Genomic DNA, 27,087 nt, shown 5'->3' on the forward strand with positions numbered 1-27,087 from the left:
TTTAAAACAAATTATATATACATAATATCAATTCTGAGAAATATTGCAGTTTGTACTTCAAGATTGGAATACATTGGAATAAATATAAACTCTTATGTAAAACATTTTCAATAAATACATTACTAAAGCATGTCTTGCTTTTCATAGGTAAAGGTACAACACTATTTAATTCTGTATTTTATTCCTCAGTGACAGCTCTCTGCAGTTACACACTGTGGCAGTGTGTAAATCACAGCATTGATCAACAGACAAAGGCAGCATTTGTCTACTGACCACTACAATGTCCATGCTACAGTAAAGCAGACCATTTAATAAGGCCTTATAATAACATTTAGGCTGTGGAAATGATTAGAATCCTGAGCTATAGGTGATTTTTTGACTGTGTTTTTTTCGTCACATGTACACCTACCTGGTTAGATTATGTTATTTTGCAGGTTATTGTAGCATAGATAGGGCCATTTAACATTCCCTCCTTACAGTTGTAGATGTTCTTATTCTGTAGCTGATCTTCTTTCAAGTTAATCATCATTATATTGTTTAAGGAGATGAAATAACACTAAACTTCAGCCTTGTTTAGAAGACTTGTCATGCGGTACTGAAATTACATCTGAGATTTAGAACAACTTCATGCTGAACTGTGAGAGACTGAAACAAAGTCTTGTTTTGTCCTTGGAGTAAAGCTTCAGTCTTCTTTCATATTTACACTTGCTTCTCTCTGGTATAGCATGCGTGAAGCTTGAGCTCTTACTAGGACTCCTCTATTACACATGTTCAGTCCTCATGTGATTTTCCTTTAGGTTTCTTCTTGTGTGATGCATAATCGCGAACTCTAGATTTGTTCACACTGTAAATCCTGGTGAGGATATGACAAAGTAATGATCAGTGACCTAGTATTAAAGTAGAACATGATAGTCACTCATTAAAAGTTATAAATATCTGTGCTGGCCTGGAAAAAGATTTACACAGTTTTTACTTTATTTACATTTTTAAATATGGTTACCTGCAAAAGTAAAAAGGAAAAATTTCTTTAAAAGTTTTTTAAACTGGCTCCTTACCCAACCTGATCATTCTAAGTGACTAGGCAAGATTAAAGAGTAAATAAAAGAGGCATATGCAAAGAAATGCTGTAGAGCAAAGATGTTTTTTTAAAAATAATGAAATTATATGTTTATAAATTTCAAAAATCTCATATAATGAGCACTAAAATAATAAAATAAACAAAGTCAGTATTTGTGGTGTCAACTCTGTAGTTTAACAAAAATGCATCAGTAGATTCGGGTATTATTTGCATAGTTTTATAAGAAAATTGGCTGATACGTTTTACTGAGCATCTTTCAGCACCTGCCACAGTTTTACCAGAGAATTTGACTTGTTACTCTGGCTTCCAGTCTTGACAGTCTTCGTTATGTTTTTGTCTAAAAAGTGGTCTGTTATACAATATGTTGTTGTCTTTACTGACAATTTGTCTGCAACAATAATGTTTTGTTAACAGTAATGTAGGGTAAAATAAAATGTTTTTATACGGAATAATAACCCTAGAAAGTCTAATAAACAGTTTTTACTTAAAAAACGAGCAAACGAACAAAAAAGAGGGTGACAAAAATTACTGTATGCATTCTTTAAGTATTTAAGGAGGCAGAAATACATTTTTGGCTGTTATTCAGAATTCATATGTTGGCAGAATTCATTCACAGACTTTCCCAGACCAACAGACATTTGTTAAATATTATACTAAATGTATATGAAGTATTATTATAATGTATATGAAATTATATTATATTAGCCAAAACCACATTAGCATTGTCCCACAGTCAAATTATTCCTTTATATTTTCCTTGTGTTTATATATCCTTGTTATAGGTAGGTTACATACCTGCGCTGGTAGAGGTAGATGAGAAAGATCACATCGTCTCTGAAACAAGCCAGTGGATGTGGTCCAGGATTGCTTAAAATTCCACTAAATATATCGCTTATAAAAGTGTTTAACCCCTGTGAATATAATGTATAAAAATGATATTTAGCAGCATGATTAAGGCTAAACATTTCAGATTCATGTTATGGATTCAAATGAAGGAGCAACTCACTTTGTAAAGTAACACTGACATTGGTAGCTGGGCAACTGATTTCATCTGTAAAGGAGAATGAAACATTACATGACATTCAGTGAATGTGGAGGCAAGTTGTTATAAATTGAATGTTAATTGATTTGAGAACAAACCTTGTAATTGACAAATAATTGAGGGACCATAGACAGAAATCCAAGTGCGTAGATCCCTGTTGTTAAGAAAAAAACCACACACACACACACACACACACACACACACACACACACACACACACACACACACGCACACACACACACACACACAAATGACTTATTTGACATTTAAATGCTCAGTAGGAAATAACATAAATATGATCAATGAAGATTTACCACTGACAAGACTGTTCTTGATCCAGAAGTACCAAGTACTAGGATAAAAATGTGAAATCGGTTACTGAAATGTAAACAAGGAAATACAGAATTTCTATAAAAATATTATCATCAACCATGAAGTTATACCTTTTATTTCTGTGATATAAGAAGGAGTATACAGCACCACTGATGCACAGAGGATACATTAAATAGGACAAGACTTTCATTGCCTGGGGAAGAAATAAGGCCATGTTTATATAAGAGTATCTTTTATAAGGTTTGTTTTCATCACAGTTGTTAAAGAAATAATTTCAATACCCTGGAATCATGTTCTTCTGTTGCTCGCTCCATGTCATCTGCTCCATTATCCTAAAGAGGACAACACTGCAATGATCACCAAGCTGCAAGAGAAACTCTACTAGGTCTAAACAGCATACAAGTGAACTCAGCCTGTTAACAAATCAATCCAAATTGAGCAATTACGATATACAGAGAACTTACTTTAAATATGGTCCAAACTGCAAAGAGTCCGCTGACTTTCCAAAGCTGAAGACATGACAAAGAACAGTTTAGAATTCAGTGTTTTTGTTCTTGTTTTTTTTTTTAAACATATAGCAGACGAATCTTAATTTTGTTACCTCAATTAATGATAAAAATCCTATAGGAATGAGGGTGAGCCAGCTGGTCTGCTCTTCTAACAAATGGAGGAATATCACAACAGTGCTGAAACACCTCCAGATCACTTAAGGAAAGACAAACACATTGATGTTAACACACCGGTACATACTTAGAGTCTAAATGTAGTCAATGGTTTGTTTCTACCATCACAAAACTCACAAGTCACTCGAGAAGTGTATTTATTGAATGCTGATCTCACCTGATCGCCTGGAGATGCCAGCTAAAGTCTTTTTTCCTCTCCAAAAGCTTACGTCATTTTTCATAGCAAATACTTCAAACGAGAGCTACAAAACATAAAACAAACTGGATTACAAAAATTCTAATTATGCAAAATAAATATGATTGTGATGTAGTCATGTGTTGTTGTAAAACACAAATAATCTCACATGGAATGCCGGCACCAGGATCGACAAAACCAACATGTGAAGGCCAGTCTCAACAAACATCCCTTTTATTTCATCAAGCCTTTGCTCGGAAAATCCTAAAAATTAAACAATATGACATTATTTAAATATAGTATTATCTTAATGTGGCTAATATTTACCGTAAATGAATACCAACTGTGAGGAAAAATGCTCAAAATTTGAAATGTCTTACCAAAATGTTTGAGTGAGTATATGACAGCTTGGATATGGATCCACATTCTGAATTTGCGAAGTGTTATTGTATCATAGGACACAGTTAGTGGGACTGCTTTTGTGGTGCTGTTTATCTCCTTCATAAAAACAAAAGTATAAGAAATTAGAACGAGAAATACAGAGCACATAATCTTACCATTGACTTTATTAGTACGCCGGCACACCTGCGCATTTATGCAGTTATCTAATCAGCCAATAATGTTGCAGCCGTACAATGCATAAAATCATGCAGATACTCGTCAAGAGCTTCAGTTAAGTTTCACATCAAAAAAAGTGTGATCTCTGTGACTTTAACCGAAGCATGGTTGCTGGTGCCAGATGCTGGTTTGAGAATTCCATACACAACAGTTTCTAGATTGTATAATAAACAATGCAAAAAACAAAACACATACTTTGAGCAGGGGTCTGCAGGAAACATCTTGTTAATGAGAGAGATCAGAGGAGAGCTGACAGGACATTTACAGTAATTCAAATAAGCACTCTTTACAACTTTGGTAAGCAGAAAAACATATGAAAATGCACAACACATCAAACCTTGAGTTGGATGGACCACAAGAGCAGAACTTCAGGAGAACCTGTAGATCAGCAGTTTATAAAATACTCTAACCAGCACTTCTGGTACCAATCTCCGAGCCATGGTCAAAGTGACAGATCACAGAATTCCTTCATTCTAATGTCTAATGTGAACATTAGCTAAAGCTCTTGACCTGCAACTACATGTTTTTTTTTTGTTCTGGGTTGCAGCCATAAAATTGGCTGATTAAATACTGTATGAATGAACAAGTCTACAGATGTTCCTAATAGGGTGAGTGTAATAAATGCATAACTTTTCTGTGACCATTCTGAATAGAAGAAACATTAATTTTTACATACAATTAAATCCTTTAGTCTGCTCCTCATTTCATCCACAAGTAAAAGGGGAAGATATATTTTCTTTTTGTCCTTCTTTCCATCTTCAACTCTAAGGAAAAACACCCTGGATTGTTACCCAATTAAATAATCACAGATCACTGGATTCAGAAACAGATTTCACAACTTACCCTTATCTCCTGTAATTCACCTGCAGTATATGCGTTATTTATAGGTTATACAGTGAGACTCACATTTTCATATATCTGCGCATGTCACTGGGCACGGCTGCATTATTAAACGTGAAGTCTTCTGTCATCATGTTTAGAGTGATGCAGGATTTCCAGTAGGACATGACCTTTTGCACTTCTGTTCCCTGAAGTCCAAAAAGAACAGAAGATTGCTTAATGTTCTTCACACAGTAATGGCAGCAGGAACTTGAGTTTTCACTCCAAATAGTGTTTTTTTAGTGTCTGCAGTGACTAGGAATTTTCTGATCCATTTCACTTGCATAGTGACAAATGCCTCACGTATTAAACCTCAATCAAAGGAACCATAGGCACTAGGTAACATCACAAATCTAAACTATTACCTTCTTAGTTGGTTTGGCAGAGCCGGCAACGGCCACGGGAGGAACTGGTAACAGCTGAGAGGTCAGGCGAGTCACAATTCGCACGTATTTGCTGTCTTTCCATGGTAAAACTCCATTCTTATGTACAAACACCACAGCATGCAGCGTCTCATTCTTTGGATTCAATGCAAACAATAGCACATTCACCTTCCTGTCTCCAAGAGAAGTGAAACAGTAAATGTAGAGAAGTGAAACAGTAAATGTAAAATTAAGTCCTGGACTATCTGGTGATTGATTTAATCTAGTCATCTTTCAGGGCCTCTCAAAATTCAGTGATTTTTTGCCTCTCACATACACGTGGATTGTATTTATTTATAAAACATAATAAATAGAATGACAACTTATTTAAATGATTTCATACATGCACTTTAACACATATGTTCGTAACGGATGTATGCACTTTAAAATCCAAACTAGAGAACTCCAAGACGCATGAATACATCCCTTATATAAGAAATCACTTGCCTTTCAAGCTTGGAATGGACTTCAAATTGATCCACTTTGAGGAGGAGTGTATACGCAGACTCATCACTAGGATCCAGCGTCGAATACACGCTCAGCTTTTACATTCAACACAGCGTTCGGATTACAATGCGATACATTGAGCAACTGAAAAACATCAGGTTTCTGCCAGTCGACTGAACGTGTCCTTACCTGGAGACGCGGTTTGGCATGAAGATAAGATGTAACGCAATCGTCACCTTTAGCGCTGTCACAGGCTTTTGTGTGCACGAAGCCGTATAAGGCCCAACACGTATGAAGCACATAGACCACCAAAACCCCAAACAACACCTTCGTGTACGACATCTTAAACTGAGAGCCATTTTTAGGCTTAGAATAACACGAAGGGAACATTTTCCGCCAAATCAATCAATCAAACAATGAAGATCGGATGAAGGCAAATGCAAGCGCAGGATCTCTCTCTCTCTCTCTCTCTCTCACACACACACACACACACACTCTTTCTCTCTCTCACACACACACACACACTCTTTCTCTCTCTCTCACACACACTCTCTCTCTTTCTCTCTCACACACTCTCTCTTTCTCTCACACACACACACACACAAAGATGCTCAGATAACTGATGCTCCTGGATCCGTCTCATCCACGGGGCTTTTGGCGTTATTCCTCATGTTCAATGTTCTGAGCTCAGTGTGTAATTAAATCTTCATTGACTGACAGGAGGCTGCGCCATCAATGCGCCCAGCAGAAATAAAAAGCGCACTAGGTGATGCTATGATAATGTTCTTCGTCTTTTGAACATCACTAGCTCCGTTATATATTATTATGTATATTTGTTTTATTATTTTACAGATACTAGCAGAACCTGACCTGAGAGGGCCTTCGTGCAGGATTTGGCCACTCTGGTAAATCTGAGCCAATATAATCTGACACCAGAACAATGTCTATTATTTTTGTTGTTATTTCAAAGGTTAATGGGATTAAAAACAACAGATGTTCTTGAGTGACCTGAGGGTGATTTACATATTAAGTCTTCCTAATATAATAATAAAAATGTTTAAATTGAATGTTCATGAGAGTTAATGGTAATATCCATGAAAGGGGTTTTTTAACACCCCTCTGGCTCTCCATCCAATAAGAACACAGATACAACGTTTAATTTAAAAGACTCAATGAAATGTTGTGAAACGCATGAATATAAAATATGTTAATTATTTATTGTGACATTTCATATTTAAAACAAGCGAATCTGTTTGGCACAGTGACCTTACACGCTTGTCCCATCCGCGCATGCGCACTCTAGCACACAACAAACCCGGAAGAGATGAACAGTGGAGAATCTCCGCATCTAAAGTTTCGCTGGTAACACGTGCTGAATGGACCGGCGATTGCCCCAGTGCATCCTGGGTATTTCGTCATAACCTTCTTCTGAAAACATTTGCAGCTTTCTAGCTTGACAAAACTATCACGTTTCGGAAATAATTATTTAAAATGATCAAAACCTCATAAATGACAGAGTGAGGCGATAACAGGAGTTTACGAAAAGCCGTTTCTTTCATTCGTAGTGCTGTGTTGATATGTAGCTTAGCATCAGAGCTAATAGTTTAGCTTACTGGTTTTATTTATTATTAAAGCCACTTGGACTTACACAAGAGTGGAAGACTCATCTCTTCTGAATCTAACTGATATGTCACAGAAAATGCACATTTATTAACAGGGTCTTGGCCTTGTCGATTTAAAATGGAGGCATGTGTGAGGTTTTTATATCGTGAAGGTCCTCGGATAGTCTTTAGGAAATGTTGGACCCCTGGAGTACTGAAGGTTTCGAGATCACCTCTGTGTCGTCCTCTATGTGCTGTGTGGACATGCAGACATGCTCCTGTAGACACAACACGACTAACACACGCATCCAGCCACAGCAGTAAGTGTGAGAAACCTTTCAGACTGTAACACATAACAAGGGCGTCTCTGGTTACTAAACGTTTTAAATGACTTTGTGACTTATGCTGTCTGTTATTCTTATAAAAGTCTAATTGCAAACACAAAACATGTCACAACGTCCCATGTCACGTGATCACCGGTTGGTGACCTGTTACAGCAGATGCACTTAAACTGATGCACTTTTCCCTCATCAGCTCTTCTGTGTCGTGGAAATGTTACAGACTCTTCACATACAGCTTTGTCAAGTGTAGCCCCTGTCTTTATAGTGGTAAGTTTACAAACATGTTACAAACTCAACCCTGGAAAAATTAATTAAAATTTATATTGAAATACTTTGGAGCTGGTGCTGTAGATAGCATGAGAAGTTGTGTGTTTTTGTGACAGAACAGAGGGTTATTGCTGGTGCAGTTACAATTGTGTCTAATAGGAGATAAAAAAAATCAGTAATCTCACAACTTATGACAGGAATCAAAACTCTGATTAACGGATCAGCCTGAGTTTGCTGTTGTCCCCTAAAAGCAAAATATCAAGAGCTTTTTTCTTATTCATCGTGTTTAAATTATGTTAACAATAAATCCACCATAGTGTAGACAGCAAATGTTGCACTCGGCAAGTACGGCTATATGTCTCAGATGCATTTACAGGTCCTGAGCTTGGCTCCTTAGTGATGTATGAGATGACAAGCACAATGGCATTAATGGCAACATTACTGTGGTAGTTGAAGTTGTGTAGCCCTTTGTATTTGATCAAAGTATTTTTTGATCAAATTAAGAGGTAAAAGAGATGTACAAAGTAAAGGTACCAAAGCTCTGCTGTTTCCAAGCAGATTGCCGTATTGATTACATTTTATGCTATACGTAAGTTAATCATATAATTTTCAATTTTGAAGAAGATTTATTATATTTACTATAAACATTGTTTTGCAGGTTGGTCAGGGTAAGCAGACCTAATCCTAGTTGTTTTTAGTAAACACATAACTATGTGTTATCTGTGTTGTTGTATCAGTTACATTCGTTACAGTGAGTGAGAACAGGACGAGCACACACCATGTTACTCTTAAAGGGCAACACGTCTCTTTTAAAATTCTCTCTCTCTGTTATCTTATCTCAGCTGTGTTTTGCTCAACAGATGAAATTTGATCCTGAGGGGAATGTCACTTCATTTGGTAAGTGTCATGATTCACTTATGACCAAGAAAATGTAACAGGAATATTGTTGGAATGAGCAGCAATGTTATATCTCTCTGGGGTTTTTTTTCCAGAGAAAAAAAAAACAGAGCTTTATCAGGAACTTAAGTTGCAGGCAAGAGACCTGAGATTCCAACATCTCACAAGTATCACATCAAGAAATAACACAATCATCATTCGCATGGAGGTAAATAAAAGCTTGAATCCTTTTTTGCATAACAGTACAAGTTGTTTTGTCCGTAACATGAATGATTGGTTAATTTTAATGCTTAAAACTTTTAACAAAATGATTCTTTGTCATTGATCGAAAGTTTTTTTGTTTAGGAGACATTTAGTTTAACATTTACGGCACAAATCTCGGTAATAAGCATGCTCAGTCTCACCTTATCTGTTTCTCACTTACCTGGTCTCTCTGCGTGCCATGTCATATATATAATGTGTGATATTTTATGTAATAGCGCAGACTGTTGTGTGTTATTAATTATTTGCTGAAGAAACAGCCCGCTTTACAATATAGATGCGGATCTATACAGATTAATTTACAGATTAGGAATCAAGACTACAAGTAACTGATTGGTACCATATTTTTGTTATAATTTCTTGCCTTTACTTTGTGGTCTATGGGAAAAGAATATATAGAATTGTATACTTAACTAATCTGTCCTTAGTCCCTAAAAGCAGTAGTAACTCCAGAGTGCCTCTTGGTGTTGGATTTCCGGGGTCTTGGTCTGGAGAAGTGGCTGGTTTTGGAGCTCGGGCCACAGTTAGCAGGAGATGGTGCTCTGGCTACTTATTCGCTACCTTTCGAGTTTCGAGCCTTGGAGGCAATTCTGCAGCACAGGGTAAATGCTGGACTTGTAGCAACATTCACATTACACTTTATTTGGTTGCTAACAAGCAACAAGTTGTTCAAGTGAAACATTTTTAAAGAAAATTACATTTTGTTATAGACACTATATTATTGTCTCACCTGTGTAACGTCAGCATAAGGTTCAAGAAGTTGTTTTGTGCTTGTGTGTTTACATGCAGATAAACACCCTCCAGGCAAGGCTAAATGAGGTTCAGCCCCAGATTTTAGATTGCCTCGAGTCATTAGTGGATCCCAAGCTTCTCTCTGCAGACCGCAGTAAACTACACATGCTTCTCCTCAACAGTAAGAGGTAAGAGATTGAAAAAGCCAGCAATTTTACACTTTATATGTCATAAGTGTGTGTTTTTTTTAATCAAATTGAGTTGGTTATATTACAGTTATAATGCAAATGGAATGATATTTTTCTTTCAAAGTCATCTAACACCAATTATATTTTTCTGCAGTCTCTCTGAACTCGAGACTGACATTAAAGTATTTAAGGATAGCCTGCTTAAAATTCTGGATGAGGATGAGCTAATCGAGGAACTGTGTCTCACTAAATGGACTGATCCCCGTGTGTTGTAGGTGAAATGCTTGTCTGTTTTCTTGTAATTATGGTAATAGACTGAATTAAATCCTATCATTTTCAGCTAATTTCCATTTGCTTCTGTGTTTTTGTGTGTGCATGTGTTGTTTGTGTGTGGAGGCAGTGAGGAGAGCAGTTTAGGCCTAGATCATGCGCATGAGATGGAGTTACTCCTGGAAAACTATTTCATGCAGGCAGAAGAGCTAGGAAACAAAGCTCGAGAGCTAAAGGGGCTCATTGACGACTCTGAGAGTGTCATCTTCATCAACTTGGACAGGTACAGGAACCTATAATTGACACCCACCATGAAATAGAAATGCTAATGACAAACAGTACTTGATGCTGGAGCATTCCTTTATATTTCATTTATGGCATTTGGCAGACATCCTTATCCAGAGCAAGTTAGTGTTTATCTCCTTTATACTGCTGAGCAATTAAGATGGCTGCTCGGTGGTGACTATGTTTCTTTCAATCTTGAAATTTTTTCAGAAAAGATTGTCACTTATTGTGTTTCTGGTACTATATTTGCACTAGTCATCGAAATGTGATGATGCGCCTGAATCTCCAGCTCACCATGGGAACCTTCTCCCTTTCCTTATTTGGTCTGATGGGAGTGGCCTTTGGCATGAATCTGATGTCTTCATTTGAAGAGGTATATAGTTTTGGTAGCAGTTTCATGTTCTTGGAATGGCAGCCATGTGAAACTAGCCTATTTATAAAACTGTAAAACTAGGTGTGACGAAGCACATGTTCCTAATTCATGTATTTTTTACAGTTAAGGTTTTAGGATGATCATGAACTCATTTTATTTGTGTGTATGTAGGATCCACGAGCATTCTGGTTAGTGACAGGAGTCATGTTCTTAGGCAGTGGGCTCATATGGAGACGACTGCTTTCTTTCCTGGGACGACATTTGGAGCCCAGCTCTCCTCCTCCAGTAATTACTCAATTACAAAACACCCTTCATATTATCGATTGTAAATTTGAGTCATCATTTATAGCACTCTACCCACTTCCTTTTCTCAATAATAACTTGATATTCAGTCCTCTTAAATATTATTAACACACTCAGTCTTTAGCTATGGTGTACTTCAAATTTTCCTCACTTGATTGTATTAACAGTGTTGATCTGATTTAGTAAATTACTGTGCGGATCAACATGCCCATGTAATTCAGTTATTTTCATAATTGCGTATGTCATCTATGCCAGGAAGTGCTACTTGTTACAAAAATGATCAGACAATAAAATCAGCACCTCTGTAGATCAATATCAAGTTTAATGAATATTCTGAATGAGTTTAGGGTTAGGTCAGGAAAAAAACAGTTTACCTGTCATTGCAACAGATGTTAGTAAATCTTTTATAGTTAAATTTTTTTGTTCACAATATATTAGGATAGGGTTAAACATATTTTATTTTGTAAAACAGAGCTTTAGATTCTGTTCTGATCATCTCTTTTCTTCCTTGCACAGATCCCACCTGTTTGGAGGAAAAGCCAACTCAGCACCTTAAAAGGGACAGATCTAAAGCCTGGAGTTAGATGATAGTGTGACATCCCTTGTTGTTCTCTCTGTTTTTCTGTGTTCAGTAAATCTATTGTAAACTGAGATTATATTGTGCTTTTAATTGCAATGAATAGTTTTCACTTAAAAAGCAACAAGCCACAGAATTTACACATGTTCCCATTATAAAAGTGTCTTTTACATCTTTTGCACTAAAGACAGAAAGCAGTCTGATTTTTACTCACTATATTTGTAACCAGGAATTTTAACATATTGGGTTAAATGTGATGTTATGAACTCACTGTCTATATCTCTTAGTGGTTTTAAGTTGTGTTGATCTTTATTAGGTTAGCACATAAATATCTATGTTACTGGTCCATATGCTTAAAATAATGTTGATGGGTACATAACTTAAAATAAAAAGTTTCAATATAACTTCCTACAGTGAGGTTTTGACTGCTTATGAATATGAACTCGTCCAATTTATTAGGAACACTAGCACATTTCAAAAACTGCTGATCACACACAGCAGTTGCTAAAGTTTGCACAGAATGGTGTGAAAAACAATACAGTCCTGTGTGGAAATGAATTGTTAAATAAAGGTCAGGAGAACGGTCAGATTTGTTAGTGATGTGAGAAAGGATATAGTAACTGTGAAATAATTACTCTTTACAACTGTGGTGAGCAGAATAGCATCTCAGAATGTACATCAATCTTTGAGGTAGATGACCTACAACAGCACAAGGCCACACTCTGGTCATTCTCCTCTTAGCTCTCTAATAAACAAACTGTTTCATCCTGCAGACCCTCACCTCACAGGTTGATTCGTGTTTTGTAGACAATTATGTGTATGATATAAGAAGGATCTGAAATACTTAATCTGACAACAACAAACATGCCACAATTAAACTAAGAAGGATTAGACTTTTCCCCCAGAGAATATTACCTGAAGATCTTGACCTGTATCTGCAAGATTTTATGCATTGTGGTAAAGCCACATGATTGGCTGATTAGATGGCGTCATGAACGTACAGGTGTTCCTAATAAAGTAGTAGGTGAGCGTACTGTATATTGCATCCTGATTGTTTTTGTGTTGCATATGTTGTGATGCAGGTAGTCCAGCAGAGGGAGACACACATTCCACGAGTTTTATTTCCGTGCGTAAAGTTCTATAAAACATGTTGATAGTATCAGTGTGGGACTGCACACGCAATAAGGGTTTAGAGTATGCCATTGTGGCTTCAACTGTGTTATAATAATGTTAAAAGGGTCGGATTGCTGTCAGTGTCATGAAGCCTCAGTAGACATGATGGACCTCCATAAAGGTTTGCTATGTGTCTCTCCTTAAAGGTGCCATGTAGCACAAATAAAACAGGGTTTTCATTCAGCAGTCACTCTTTTAGATAAGGTTCGGAATAGAAATCGGGACAGTCGAAGCTCTGCATATTTTCGTGAGTAGTCGATTAATTACAAGTAAATTATAAAGGCTTATAGATACTTACAGACAACATTTACATTTTTGTTTAATACTAAAATTCAGTTCCACACAAGCGCATTTACCCTGAACGTCCTCGGGAAAGATTTACAGACTTTACTAAGTCTTGCTCTGTGGCTTCTTATGAATACACATATAAATAAATAAATAAATAAATAAATAAGCGCCTCAGCCTCCGCACGCGCTCACTTGCTCTGTATTGACGTCACCCATCCCCAGGCGCGCACACGCACACAGACACACCGCCTCCGGTTCACTTCAGCCTCATCCCGCTGAGCCACATCTACTGCCGAGACCGAGCCGAGACACATATACATAAACACACACACACACACACACACACACACACACTTTCTAGTTCCTCCGACATGGCCTTCTTTTAGCATCCCAGTAATCGACTAAGGAAAGTGACGAAACCGGAGGAGATTCTCAAAGACGTCATTCAGCAACATATTAAGAGTATTAAAAATCAGTGAGATTAACATCTGAAAACGACCGAAAGCGAGAAAACGAGTGCGACCCGAGATTTCTTTACAAAACGCACAGCAGGCTTCTGAGCAGGAATAATGAGGAACAGCTGGATGTCGCTCGCTCTTTCGGCACTCTGTCTTCTGGGAAAAGGGGTAAGTTTGATGTTATCTGTAAAACTTAACGTCACTCACAACTCCTGCTGAGAATAAAATAATGTCCGCACTTCTCTTTTTGTCTAATTTCTCTAAAATCAGTTGTTTAAAAGTCTGTGGACACTCAAAAACTGCTAAAACTTCATCAGTGCTCGAGTCTATCTGTGATGCTGATTTACGCAGCCGCACTGTTCACACTGGTGGTGTAAATAAGGATCGGGACGATTATTATTGGTATTATTGTTGTTGTTTTTATAAGCAGTTATTTTTGCGGTTACTTCCGTGAACACACAGTGATTCATTAGCAGAAAAACAGCAATAACTTCATCTCCTTGACTGTCAGCACTATGAAACTTATAGACAAAATGAAATGACATGTCATACAGAAGTATGTAGAATTCAAAACAAATTACACGTATATTAAACTTTTTTTTGTCTTAATTTAACATTAGTTCATTTAACAATGGATCTTTAGGAGCTAATACCTAGATGAGTCTAGATTTATCATCAAAGACATCAGACAACTTCATATAAAGACTATTTTATTGACTTATCCTGAGCATAAATCAAGCCAGTAATAGAAAATCTTTTATCGTGGTCAAATAATTGGTATGCGTTTTGATGTGTTTCTGTTTGTCCCTGAACCTAAACAAGTTACAGCACCTCTGTGACATTATCAGTTTGCTAATCATTTATGGTGAATAAATAGTCTCTACTTCAGGGTTCAGAGGTACAAGAATATGTCCCCATATATCACATCACTTATCATATATCACTATACCTAGTCTTAGCATCTGAGCATCCTTTATCAGTTTTGAGTGGCATTAATAAAGATTTTTTGGGTTCACCCCTTCCTCTTTTGCTGGTTCTGTCTTATCCATAATTTTTTTGAGAGTTGTGCAATTATCAGAAAAGTATAATTGTAAGAAAACACAAATGTGTTTCTTTTTGTTCCTTTTTTTGCTTATTTATTTTTTGCTTAGATATTATTTATGTTTTTATTTCTCATTCCACTTTCTTTTCTTATAAATAAGTTGTTCAAATGAGTATGACCTATAACCTAAAGCAACAAGTTATATAAACCTAATACAAACAGAACTAATGAATCTAAACTTTCAGGAGCATCTGAGGACAGCAGCATCACACAGGTTAATCATTCAACCCCACAGCAGAACATTGCATAATAAATAAGCGGGAAAGACCGAATTTGCTCCTTTTCACAAATATTGGTATAATGTTTGGTTGACTTGGAATTTGAACCGTATTGACATGTTTGGATATGTGACACATTTTACCCCGGCTTAGCACTTTAACCTCTCTATATCTTTTCTATGTTTACTTAGCAAGTGTTTACTTAAATTATTATTTATGTTTTTTTTGTAGTTTAGTTCTAATTTGCACTCTGAACTTTCCCTATGACCTCAAACCCTCAAATTTCTTCTTAAAACCTCTTAAAAAATATAAAACATAGTTTTAAAGAATGCTACATTATGTATATTATTCAGTTGTACTTACATTTAATGTTGTGAAAAAAATATCTTGTGTTACTGAGAAATTGTAAAGTCCCACATCCTAAATACTTTCCTGTGTCAGACATATAGTCTCCTGGAGCCTCAACTATACAGGTGTAGATTATTACTATAGAAAATCTATAGTATTTAAAATAATAAAGCAATTTGTTTTGTGATTTGCCACAAACAGCTGTTCTGTTATAGAAAATGAATCATCACCTTCTGACTAGTTAGATTTGAAATTTGAACGGCACTGTGGTACTACAGTTATCAGTACATTTGAAGACACATACCCTTTATCAAACAGTTTTCTAGACAGTTTGACCTGAAAAGTGTAGGAAAAATAGGTTTGTTTATTTGCCCCACTAAATTTCATGATCTGATGTCTCACTTTTTTCTGGGAAACATTGGGAAATTCCTCTAAGAACAACACACAAAATTGTGATTGTTAATGTTCCATCAGAGTCATTCAGTTCACATTTATGCCTGAGTGGGTTCTAAGAAACACCCATCTACTTTAATGCAGCATCTTTCATAGAGAAATGAGCCTTCTTAGCTTTAAACATATTCCACTGAAGCAAGCATCTGGAAAAAAGTGACAACAAAGCAGGATGGAGAGTACTGTGAAATGGGGATGTTGGGAAATGGAGGGATTTTTTATGGTAAAAAGAGAGTTACATAGCAGATTCTTTAGCTCCCAGGCTGTTGCTCATCTAGCCACTTGGTTAGATGAGAAAATGGAAAGTTTGTTAGGGATGTTTTGGGGTCTGGACCTCTATGCTTGCAGTGGTGAGCAAGAAAACCTGAGAAGTAAATGTTCTGTGTGGGTTCATTTCATAAAGCTTTTTATTAGAGCTGTATTTGATGGAGAGAGTGAGAAAAAGAGTGAGGCAGTATCCTGGTGAGGTTTACTCAGTTTAGAGCAGAATGTGGTTAGCATTATGTTGGTGATGAAATTACAGCATTACTGAGCTCTCAATGAATTTCAGCAGTGGCTCCAACCCAAGAAGGCCTTTGTTTATAATTCTATATTTGAGATAATTGTGACATATTCAATAACCAGGCTTTAACTGGTGTGAAGGCTCAGTAATTTTTACAAAATTATATGAACATTAGAAACAGGCAAGAAATCTATAACAAGAGTTTATTCACACCTGTAATTTCTCTGTAATCTTATTTGTAAAGGTTTAATGTGTGGTATTTGACACCTAAGTAAGTTTTGCAGCTTGTTATTTCTAGAATAAGTGGACACTTTCCAAAGTGTTGACTAGCGTGTTTGGACATATTTGTTATATTTCTTCCTGGTAGTGATTTACAGTTCCATAAGTTTAACAGGAAACATTATGCAAGCATGTTGACGTAGTGGAATTGCTGTAGATATGGTTGGGGGAATGCTGACATGTGACTCCCCGTGCCTCCTCCAAGCCCTTATATGGACATACTTTTCCCCCAGACAACAGACACCACCGCACCAGATGTTTTTTGTACAGTGCAGATGTTCATCCTTCCACTGTCCCAGTAGCATGTGTTCGTAGATATCCCGCTTGATAGTAAGCTGAGAATATGTACAAAAGTGTGGAGTTTCATCTGTTTCATCAAAGTACATGTCATTTATGTGCTCAACATATGACATAAAATAGTGCATTGATAAATAAAACCTTTTAACCTGTTTGTTGTTTGGCACGGTGGCTTAGTGGTTAGCACGTTCGCCTCACACCTCCAGGTTTGGGGGTTCGATTCCCACCTCCGCCTTGTGTGTGTGGACTTTGCATGTTCTCCCCGTGCCTCGGGGGTTTCCTCCAGGTACTCTGGTTTCCTCCCCGGTCCAAAGACATGCATGGTAGGTTGATTGGCATCTCTGGAAAATTGTCCGTAGTGTGTGATTGCGTGAATGAATGAGAGTGTGTGCCCTGCGATGGGTTGGCACTCCGTACAGGGTGTATCCTGCCTTGATGCCCGATGACGCCTGAGATCCAGGCTCCCCGTGACCTGAGGTAGTTCAGATAAGCGGTAGAAAATGAGTGAGAGAGTGAGTGAGTGTTGCTTGTTCCACTGGAATGTTTTTAACACCCATAATTCACATCGTAATGAAAAATTGTATTGTGTCAACTAAATAGATGTCACTTAGCTGGTACACAGTAAATGTGAGCTCTTTGATTTTGAATCGCTTTGCCTGTATTTCTCATTACTCATTTGTAGATAATTAAAAGTCAAGTATAACAGTTCTCTTTAAGTACAGGACATACTACCCTAAGATAGCAAATGCTCTTATTTGGTCTATGTGTTATCAATGTCCAGACTAATATAACAAATCTTATTCTCAATATCAATATTAGTTCTTTTATCAACAGGCTATTTTATTATAGTATGTTAATATGCAGTACTGTATGTTCCTTGATATTTCAGAAAAAAACACATTTACACCATTTCAGCCTTGACGACAGATGAACAGGAACAAAGTTAACCCTCTGTAATGTAGTGACGTAAATGATTTATGATGATTTGGTGACTAAATAATTATAGTAATAAAAAGTTGACAAATTGTACCTCATGATAATAAGACACACAACAGTAATATACAACTGTAAAATTACCGTTGTGTATTACTGTTTGTCTTATTATCACTGACACAATGACTTCTTCTCAAGGTTGTTATATTTGTTTTGTAGTGCTTTACCGACATTGTGTCATGCTGCCTCAGTGGAAATGTCTGCCTTTTTGTTCCAGCAGTTCTTCTTTGATTAATGTTTGTGCACAGGTGTGTGTGATAACCTCAAGCGGGCTCAGTGTTTTGACATAGCCAGGTGTGCTCTGTATGATCCTTTGTGGCACCCAGGCTCCTTATACATGCCCCAGATACGAACAAGGGTATCTCCTGTTTCTAGGGATGGTGTCTTTTTTTAAATGCCACAATGACTGTGGGGAAACATGGATTATGCAATTCAGCCTGCCTTTTAAAAACATATTGAAATGGTTTAGGCAGGTCCCTGTAAATGATGGGTTAGGAACCATCAGGGCTAGTCCATGCACTCAGTCAATTAGGGGCATAAATCTTGAATACATTTGTCTTGCTATTTGTTGTCAAGATGTGCATGTATGTATATTCACCTGCTCCATGTCTGAGACTTCACCTTTCCGTTTAAGAAAAATCCAGTCTTCCATTTAACAATGATGGCTCATGACCATATAAAGTATTATTCTAGCTGCCTGTACCTACAAACCCTTTCTCTTTCTATTACAGCCTTGCCTGTCTCTTTTATTTTCCTTTCCCCACCTCTCTACTCAGCACAGCACCTGTGTGTAAGCAGACATATTAAGAATACCTTGCATGCCTGTGGTTTGAATGGGCTGTATTCATCACTGCTGTCGTTTTCAGGGGATCTTTCTGGTGTGTGTGTGTGTGTGTGTGTGTGTGTGTGTGTGTGTGTGTGTGCCATTCAGCTTAAACACATGGAGGCATGTATATGTGTGAGTGTGCATGGATGAACATCAGTGACTTGTCCGGCTCTTTATATTCTCTATATTAAAAGCTCAGCCAAATTCATATCATAGGCACATCTGTGTTCTCATGCTTGGCCTGTTCTTCACACATTATAACTACTGCATGGACAGGAAGGAGAGGCTTGGCTCTGCTGTAGTACAGATGGTATTCTAAGTTAATTATTGCACATTTATTAGGCACGGTGTGTGTGTGTTTCTTAGTCAGTTTTCACGTCAATTTTCACAGGCATCACACTACAAAGCATTGGGTACCACTTTTGTTATCAAATCAAAACTTGAGTACAGAAATCAGACCCAGAAATGCTTTATTTATTACAAAAACCCAGTGTACAGTGTGGGAGACTCAATGCAGCATACCTAGTAATAAAGAACCTAAGCAAGAATTTTTTCTTTGCTTATCAAATGTTTTATACTCAGCTTGAATATTGGGCTGAGATCACAACTAAGAATCAACTGCCATTATATTCTCCTTTAGGTAGTGTGCTTTTGTGGCGATTTTTTGTGGCCTTCTCTTTCAGAACGGTCCAAAAATTGATTTAATAATAGTAAAATGTGAATTGATTTTATAGTGAATTTCCATGAATCTAGGCTTTGTGTTTCTTTCCAAGTTTGGTGCATTTTTTCCAGCAGCTTTATGGACTTTGGCTCTGGTTTGGTAACAGTTGGAAACTTTAACACTTCATTGTATAATATGTGTATAATATAAATCTGGGGAAAGATCCACTGCATTAGTCCATGGCTGTGAAACAATAATGCTTTTAAGTTTTGAGAAGAATCAGTTCCCTTTTACAATTAGAGCAGTGTAAGCAGTCTGGAATGAATGAAGGGAATGTCTGAGGTGTAATAATCATATTACAGGAGCCTGTGTAGCAACCTGCAGCTAAAAAACAGTGCATTGTTTCTACTTCAGTTTTTGTCAGACACAATGTGTGTTGTGCCACAGAGAAGTAATTATATGCTTTTCCCCAGTCAGACTTAGATATGAGCTGTTATATCTGAGAGCAAAAGCTGTGATATAACTAGTACAAGGACAAAGAGTATTTTATGTCCTTAAAGCAACAATTTATGAACTGTGTGGAATAATGACAATACCAAATGCATTTACAGTACACATCTTTAATACTACTTATTAGCATCCTAGTCATGGTCCCAGTGAGAGATTATGTCCTGTATATTCTTCAGATCATTATTAGAGTATTATAATCAAGTATGGCACTTTCTCCCTGTTCCATAAATGTGCTGGTGAAGGATTTGTTTTTTAAAGATGTCGGGATCCACCACATGATTTCAAACTGGCCCTCTGGTTTATTAGCCACACTAGAGCTGCCATTTAGCATGATACATACATTTAACACTATTCGTTAAGCAGGCACAGCTTTGGCAGGGTGAAAAAGAACTTCTAAAAATTACATAATGGGTTTGAATATTGTTTTATTTCTATTATTTTTATTTACCTTGTGGTGGCACCACTTATACTTTTTGTATTTGTGTGACTTTACGAATCCATTCTTCTGTGTCTGATTGGGTATTCTGCATTTGCTGTTGGACTTGGCTGCTGTGTGACATGCAGCAGACTAAAAGCAGTTTTGTCTGTGTGTGTGTGCATACTGGCATAGTGGAAAAGTTGTGAATCCATGTGCTAAAGAGTTACAGAGTGAGAAATGGAGAGAAAAAAGAGTGAGAAGGGGGAGGTGTATGACTTTGTTTGGCCAGGCTGTTTGTAGCAGAGAAGAGGCTGAGTGGCTTGTGAGATTTAGAGTTTCCTGTCCAGCTGTAGCGCTGGCACATGCTAAAAGAAAGTGACTCAGACCATCACACAATACCTTACTTGTGCTGCAGCCAGGAACTCAGGAATGCCACTCTCACTTTCATATGGCTGACAGGAGTTTGTTTTGGAATCAGACATATTATTCAACACACTCCAAGCAGCACATTCTTACCCTCCTCTTTCCAAATGACTCCCTGCAAATATGACTGCTCTTCCTTCACACCTACTAAAACCTAAACTTTAAGTCTAATATCTAGTTCATTTAAATAGTGTGAACAGCAGCAATTAGTCACTTGGTGGTTTTAGTTTTAGGTTTGGGTTTTGGATTGTGCTGAACTCATTTTACTTACCACAAGATTGGGTTTCTCTCTCTCTCTCTCTCTCTCTCTCTCTCTCTCTCTCTCTCTCTCTCTCTCTCTCTCTCTCTCTCTCTCTCACTCACTCACTCACTCACTCACTCACTCACTCACTCACTCACTCACTCTCTCTCTCTCACAGACACACACACACACACACACACACACACACACACACACACACACACACACACACATATTTATATACTTTTGTAACTATAGTTAGTAGCGTTTGTTTGGCTTTTTTACCCTCAGATACCTTGATGTGTTATATTGTTAAAAGCAAGATTAGGTGAGATGACTGTGAAAGACTAGTCTGTAGCACAAAGAGTGTCACATGGACAAAAAGGTACAATAAAAAGAAATGAAAAAAATCTAACAGAAACAGACTGCATATTTAAATACACTAGAGTTCAATAGAGAAAATAGAGGTATAGAAGCTCACACTCTTTGTTAGAGTTGTCTTGTTTTTCATTAATGTTTCTAATACAGTGCAAAAATGTATTATGATGCATTATTTTGTTCTGCCCCACACTTCACTCCATTTTTCTTCAAGAATCAGCTTGGCAAATTTTCACCTCTGCTTATTTCATTTACAAGCGTTTTATTACCTTTCTGTCAGAGCTTCATAACAGCTGTGAAGGCTCTTTGTTTTCAACTTTAACTGAATTATTTTGTGTGCCTTTACTCCTGCAGGTCTTTGTGACAGGTCAGCAGATGCCAGTCGATGACCTCTACCTGGATGAGCAGTCTGGTGATGATGAAATCACCTCTGGCTCAGGGTCAGGTAGGCCAAACTCAAGTTACTCTAAATATCCTTGAAAATGAAGATCATAATTTGTTTAGGTTATCTGAAACTTCAGTATGATTAGTTTCTATGATTAGATGAGTTTTTAAAAGTAATAAATGGGAATTTTGTGTGGGTAATCTTTGAGAGCAATATTTGAAAGATTCTAAAAGATTTGAATGGTACAAGTTATAATATTATGTATGTACTCCATTTAACTTATCTGCTATTTGTATTACTGGTCTGATATTAAGTGCATTTTATTTACTCTATACTCGTACTCTTACAATGACAATAGAGTTGAACCTAACCTAATCTGACCTGACCCAATCTGTAATACATAGTAAGTATTTAGAACCAACAGTCAGAACTCCATAAGGCCCCAGGAGAGGGAACAGAAGGGATTTCTGTTTATTGTATGCATTCACCCTTTTATGTAGGTGATTATACAAGGCTGTGTAAGTGTTTTCCTAATCTTTATGTGTCTACCATGTAAAGCATTATGCAGTGAATTTATATGTATTGTATTGTAAGCAAAGGGTTAATTTATTTCAGTAATTTTATTTAAGTAATTGCCAACACAAGCTTCAGAATGTGGTTACTTTCATGAAGCTCAATAAGTCTGTACCAGTGAGTCTGAAGATACTGGTGTGACTTTGCAAGTCTACTGTAAACAGAAGGGAAACCTGTTGGCTCCTAGAACATGGCAGCAAATCAACAAGAGCACAGATGTTTCACCTGCGGTAAAAGATGGTCAGCCAAGACCACCACGCTCTTTCAGAAGACATCTGCTTCAAACATGATCCCTGATTATTAATATATCAGCCCTCCTACCTTACACCATCGTCAAACTACACCTTAGACTAACACTTATGAACAGTCTGAATTGTTCATAAGAATGTGTTGACTGTGTCAAATACTGACTTAAAATTACTGTTTATTACTGACTATTAGAAAATTTACAGAAGTGCAAAATGAATGATAAAGGTATTTCTGACAGTGGTGTTTTATTACTTTGGATTGGTTTTGGATTACCAATCAGAAGACAATGTTTCTGAATCCTAACACCAACAACCTGCCCTTGTTAAGTCCATGTGCAAGATTCTTATTTGTGAACTGCTCCAAGGGGCTCCTATCATGACTGACCCCAGCTACTTCACAGCTTGGGACCAAAAAAATGTATTTTATTGTATCGTACTCATATATGCAACAATAAAGGTTGTGATAGAGGACATGTGCCTTGTTTATCTCCTTCAGGTTTTGTTGAAAGTGATGATGAGGATGTGCAGACAATGGAAAAAACACAGAACATAAAGCCTACACAGTATTTCATCCAGACAACGAGCCTAGGTCCGGAGATCACCTCATTTAATGTGCCAGACACACAGCTGGCCTCCACAGATGCAGGACAGCAGGTCACAGAGGTAAAATAGGTGCTTTTCCACTAGATTTCTGAAGACAGAGTCATGTACTTTGGCTTATCATTGTTTGATACTGCATGTCAAATTAAGACAACATTTTAAGCCAAGGTAAATGTAAGTGTACTTATTTGCCGTGCATCACATGATAATCATAATATTTTACCAAGTAAACAGTTTGCTTGTGCATATGGTAGTACATGAGCAATTCAGCAATTTTGTTTAATTCTAGCTTTATACGTCCACCATATTGGTATTTAAGCTAAAAGTAAAAATGTGAACAACAGTTTTAATTATTATTGACACCTACTTTTCTATAGCTCTGTAGTCGCTTGTTTAATTGTACACCCAGTTGATGTACACCCGGGTGATGTAAAGTTCAACACTTAAACCACATAATCATTGTTTCATTTCAAATCCAGTGTGAATCAACACACTTCCTGGACTACTGTACTACATATCAAACTAAATCATTTTTACTCATGTTATGAGCTGTTGTTGGTATGTTTTTCTCACACTTTTTTCATTTCTCTGTCAATCCCTGGGTCCTCCACACGTTTTCCTTTCAGACGGAGAAATCCCAGGGTAATGACTTAGCCACCACCCTAAGCAGCTTTCAAGATGTGAGACAGGTTTCTGACAAGGAAACTGTTGTGCAATCTGAAAACCTGTTCCAGAGGACTGAAGTGCTGGCAGGTGCGTTCAGATTGGATTTTTCTTCCATGATCAATTACTTTAACTAAAAAAGCAGGCTATACATTTTCTTTGTTTATGTTCTTGCAGTCTTTACATATCACAAATACGGCATGTTTCAAGGTCAAGAATGAATTAACGCTACTAGCCTCAAACATACAATGCAAAATGAAATCAAGTAATGACAACTTGAACATAGACAAAGTTCTCTAATATTTCTTAAGATGTATTTTGTTATGTGATTATTACTTCTCCGCTTAGCTAAATTATTCTCACATACCATGTGGTGATTCTATCACTGGGCATGAGGCTGGACTAGTCCATGGATGGGATGACAGTCTGTTCTAATCTAAACTCTTATAATTATATATTATATTATGTTTAAAAATGTAATGATTTTGTGCAAGTGTCATTAAACTTTAATTGGAAAACATTTAGAAGGCAAACTAAAAATCTTCTTAGCGTTAACAGAAAATGCTAGAGCTGACAGCTTTGTCAGATAACATTATAATACATAAAAACATGAGTCATTCCTTTGCCTTTTCTATGGCTGAATCAAGCCTGGTGGCTGTTATTTTCCAGCATCCTTCTTAGTTGACTAAACTGATTGATAGATGTTTATGAGAAAACATTTGCACTGTAGAACTCAGATAAGCCTATTTCAAGACATGTTGAACTTGTCTTACATTGGTGGTGAATCATTTTGCCTTTTTCTAAGAAGAAATGCAAAACTGTCAGCCATGTCTATTTGATTCAGAAGTAGTTATAGAATTCAGAAGTTTTAGAGTTATATTCTGCTTTTTATTTAACATAAAGTGTTTGGCTTTATGCTGAACTAACACAGAATTGTCAATAGTTGTCTGCAAGTCACAAATGACTATTTATTCTAGCCATTTAACAACCTAATCTCACTGTGATGATTTTTATATTGTTCTGTGTGATCAAAACTGTGTGTTCTGACAGAATTACTCCTTTTGTCTGTAGCTGTTATAGCTGGTGGCGTGATTGGTTTCCTGTTTGCAATCTTCCTTATTCTCTTGTTGGTGTACCGCATGAGGAAGAAGGATGAGGGCAGCTATGATCTGCAAGAGCGCAAACTACAGAGTACAGCTTATCAGAAAGCTCCAACCAAGGAGTACTATGCCTAAATGAGCGATTACACTCAACATTAACTACCATATGACAAACATTTCTTCAGCCATTAAAAGCAAAAGCTGGAATTTTAAAAGACCAAGGAGGTTTTTATTGGGAACCTATTTAATAACAAAGATGCAGTATTTTGCTTCATAAAGCCAATCAGATGTTATGTTTTTATTATGGATACTGACTTATTTCTCATGTGGTTTTTAAAAATTGTTGGAGAAAATATTGTAATATAAAACAATACCATGTAATGATTTGTTTTCAGCCACAGATTACTTTGTGACTATAGAGATACATGTGTCTTTTTTAAATATACAAAAGGTCTGAATTCTGGATTGTAAATGTACTTCATTCTTTGTACTATAATGATTACCCTGATCATAATGCAGTATCTCCATATTGATGTCAGTATCTCGTTCTTAATTTAGGTACAACAGAAAGTGTTGATTTTTATAAAACATTCTCTCTTTTAAACGGTTCTCTCTGGGCTTGTAAATGTTTAAGTGCTGTTAACACAAATTTGTATATTTTGTCAATTCAGTATCAAAGTATCAATTTTGAAATTGTCTTATTTGCTCCGAATTATTTTATAAAATCCAGCCAAGAACAAATCTTAACACACACACACACACACACTGTCTCTGTCTCTCTCTGTCTGTCTGTCTGTCTCTCTCTCTCTCTCTCTCTCTCTCTCTCTCTCTCTCTCTCTCTCTCTCTCTCTCTCATTGTTACGGCAGGTAAAGTAACCTCACTGTAAATGTCATTACTATTTTGTCCTTTATTCCCTCTGTTTTTCAAGCCCAAAATGTTTTTTTTTTTTTTTTTTTTTTTATTTTAATCCATGACAATTGAATTTCCTCATTAAACAGTTTGAGTCTTCAAATTTTTCCCAAATTCAGTACTGCAACTTTAGAAGGTAGAAATTATGGCATTACCACCATTAGCTTAAAGAAATATGAGTTATTTGCACTAAACAACTTCTTATATTAAACTGATTGCATCAAGCACATTTAATACTGTCTACATAGTTATGAAACTACATAGTTTTTGTCAATAAACTGAGGCAGAACCAGCAGTCAACGAGTGCATAAATGTTCATTAATGAGCCCAAAAATTTCAATTTCCATGGTCATCAAAGCTATATGTTTAGGAGCCTGGAAACATTTCACTTCTTAAAATATGTCTGCAGAGCAAACCACAGATTATTCTTCAGTCTGATGTCTGTATTTTTGTAAGAGTTGGTTGTTTACATGCTTTGGTCAGATCTGGTCACGAAAGTTGATATTGCAGCCTATGAAATGCATTAAATATTAATGCATCTGTGGGAACTCAGATTGTTTAACGATAAAAATTCCATTGTATTAGAATTATTAAGCAGATAGCATCAATGTGTTATCCAAAATTATTGAGTGATGACCAAAAAAAGGATGCTGAGTGATTCATGACATATGGAGATTCCAAGCACAAGTGCACTTCATTGACATGTTTTGGATTTTTACACATACTGTGTTTGCTGATGATATTTTATACATTACCAAATGTTAAACTCATGATTGTTGTTAAGCATTAATAACTGTCCAAAGCCTGTCCTGATTATTGTCATGATGACACTATTACATACTCAACTTATTTTTACCTTTTCTGTTTCCTGTTTCCTGTTTGCTTAATTTCCTTTAAGGATGTGACCGTTAGAGTCAATGATTTATTTGTATTATGTTAATAAATAATAATTTATAGAATATAACTATTTATATACAACATATTAAATGTAATATGTTAAATAAAAAAACAACAATCTAGCTAAATGTATATTCACATTTAAATGCCTTGAAGTGCCTACTGTTTTGAAAGATTTTAGAAACATTTTGGGGCATTTGAAGACATTTGTACAACAGAATAAAAGATGGAGTTTCATCAGCATGGCTGATAATGGAATGGTTATGGAGTTATAAAATCAGTGTTGTAATAAAAGCTATTGAATAAACAATTTCTCAGGCTGTGGTTATTAGCTTCTAATTTTAAAATGCTTGCTACGCTCTTAATGAATATTG

At 36.5% G+C, this 27,087-nt stretch overlaps 3 protein-coding genes across 4 annotated transcripts; 2 read left to right on the top strand and 1 right to left on the bottom strand.

The window, feature by feature from the left end:
* Positions 1–95: 95 nt before the first annotated feature.
* On the bottom strand, positions 96–6,128 carry LOC132845300 (lipid scramblase CLPTM1L-like). Of its 2 annotated transcripts, XM_060869242.1 has the most exons (17): positions 5,867–6,128; positions 5,678–5,772; positions 5,174–5,363; positions 4,836–4,957; positions 4,606–4,693; positions 3,692–3,809; positions 3,481–3,575; positions 3,294–3,378; positions 3,055–3,158; positions 2,918–2,962; positions 2,735–2,785; positions 2,564–2,646; positions 2,435–2,472; positions 2,219–2,274; positions 2,085–2,129; positions 1,874–1,989; positions 96–853 (listed from the first exon to the last, which is right to left on the bottom strand). In XM_060869242.1, exons 1-17 carry the CDS (start codon positions 6,065–6,067, stop codon positions 772–774), a joined length of 1,614 nt encoding a protein of 537 aa, XP_060725225.1. In that variant the 5' UTR covers positions 6,068–6,128; the 3' UTR covers positions 96–771. The 2 variants fall into 2 exon arrangements, with proteins under 2 accessions (XP_060725225.1, XP_060725226.1); XM_060869243.1 differs by lacking the exon at positions 96–853 and having other exon boundaries at positions 1,897–1,989; positions 2,442–2,472.
* Positions 6,129–7,037: 909 nt separating this feature from the next.
* Positions 7,038–12,176, top strand: mrs2 (magnesium transporter MRS2). Its single transcript, XM_060870112.1, has 11 exons — positions 7,038–7,598; positions 7,813–7,886; positions 8,747–8,783; positions 8,879–8,991; positions 9,473–9,646; positions 9,834–9,964; positions 10,119–10,235; positions 10,365–10,517; positions 10,775–10,892; positions 11,064–11,177; positions 11,712–12,176. Exons 1-11 carry the CDS (start codon positions 7,418–7,420, stop codon positions 11,781–11,783), a joined length of 1,284 nt encoding a protein of 427 aa, XP_060726095.1. The 5' UTR covers positions 7,038–7,417; the 3' UTR covers positions 11,784–12,176.
* A 1,315-nt stretch (positions 12,177–13,491) lies between these two features.
* LOC132845818 (syndecan-2-like) lies at positions 13,492–27,023 on the top strand. The gene is made up of 5 exons (XM_060870114.1): positions 13,492–13,859; positions 21,692–21,782; positions 23,040–23,206; positions 23,770–23,896; positions 24,878–27,023. The coding sequence occupies exons 1-5, from the start codon at positions 13,803–13,805 to the stop codon at positions 25,039–25,041; spliced, it is 606 nt and encodes a 201-aa protein (XP_060726097.1). The 5' UTR covers positions 13,492–13,802; the 3' UTR covers positions 25,042–27,023.
* Positions 27,024–27,087: the final 64 nt, after the last annotated feature.

Source organism: Tachysurus vachellii, chromosome 5, assembly GCF_030014155.1.
Source record: "Tachysurus vachellii isolate PV-2020 chromosome 5, HZAU_Pvac_v1, whole genome shotgun sequence".
In the NCBI taxonomy this organism is placed as follows: domain Eukaryota; kingdom Metazoa; phylum Chordata; class Actinopteri; order Siluriformes; family Bagridae; genus Tachysurus; species Tachysurus vachellii.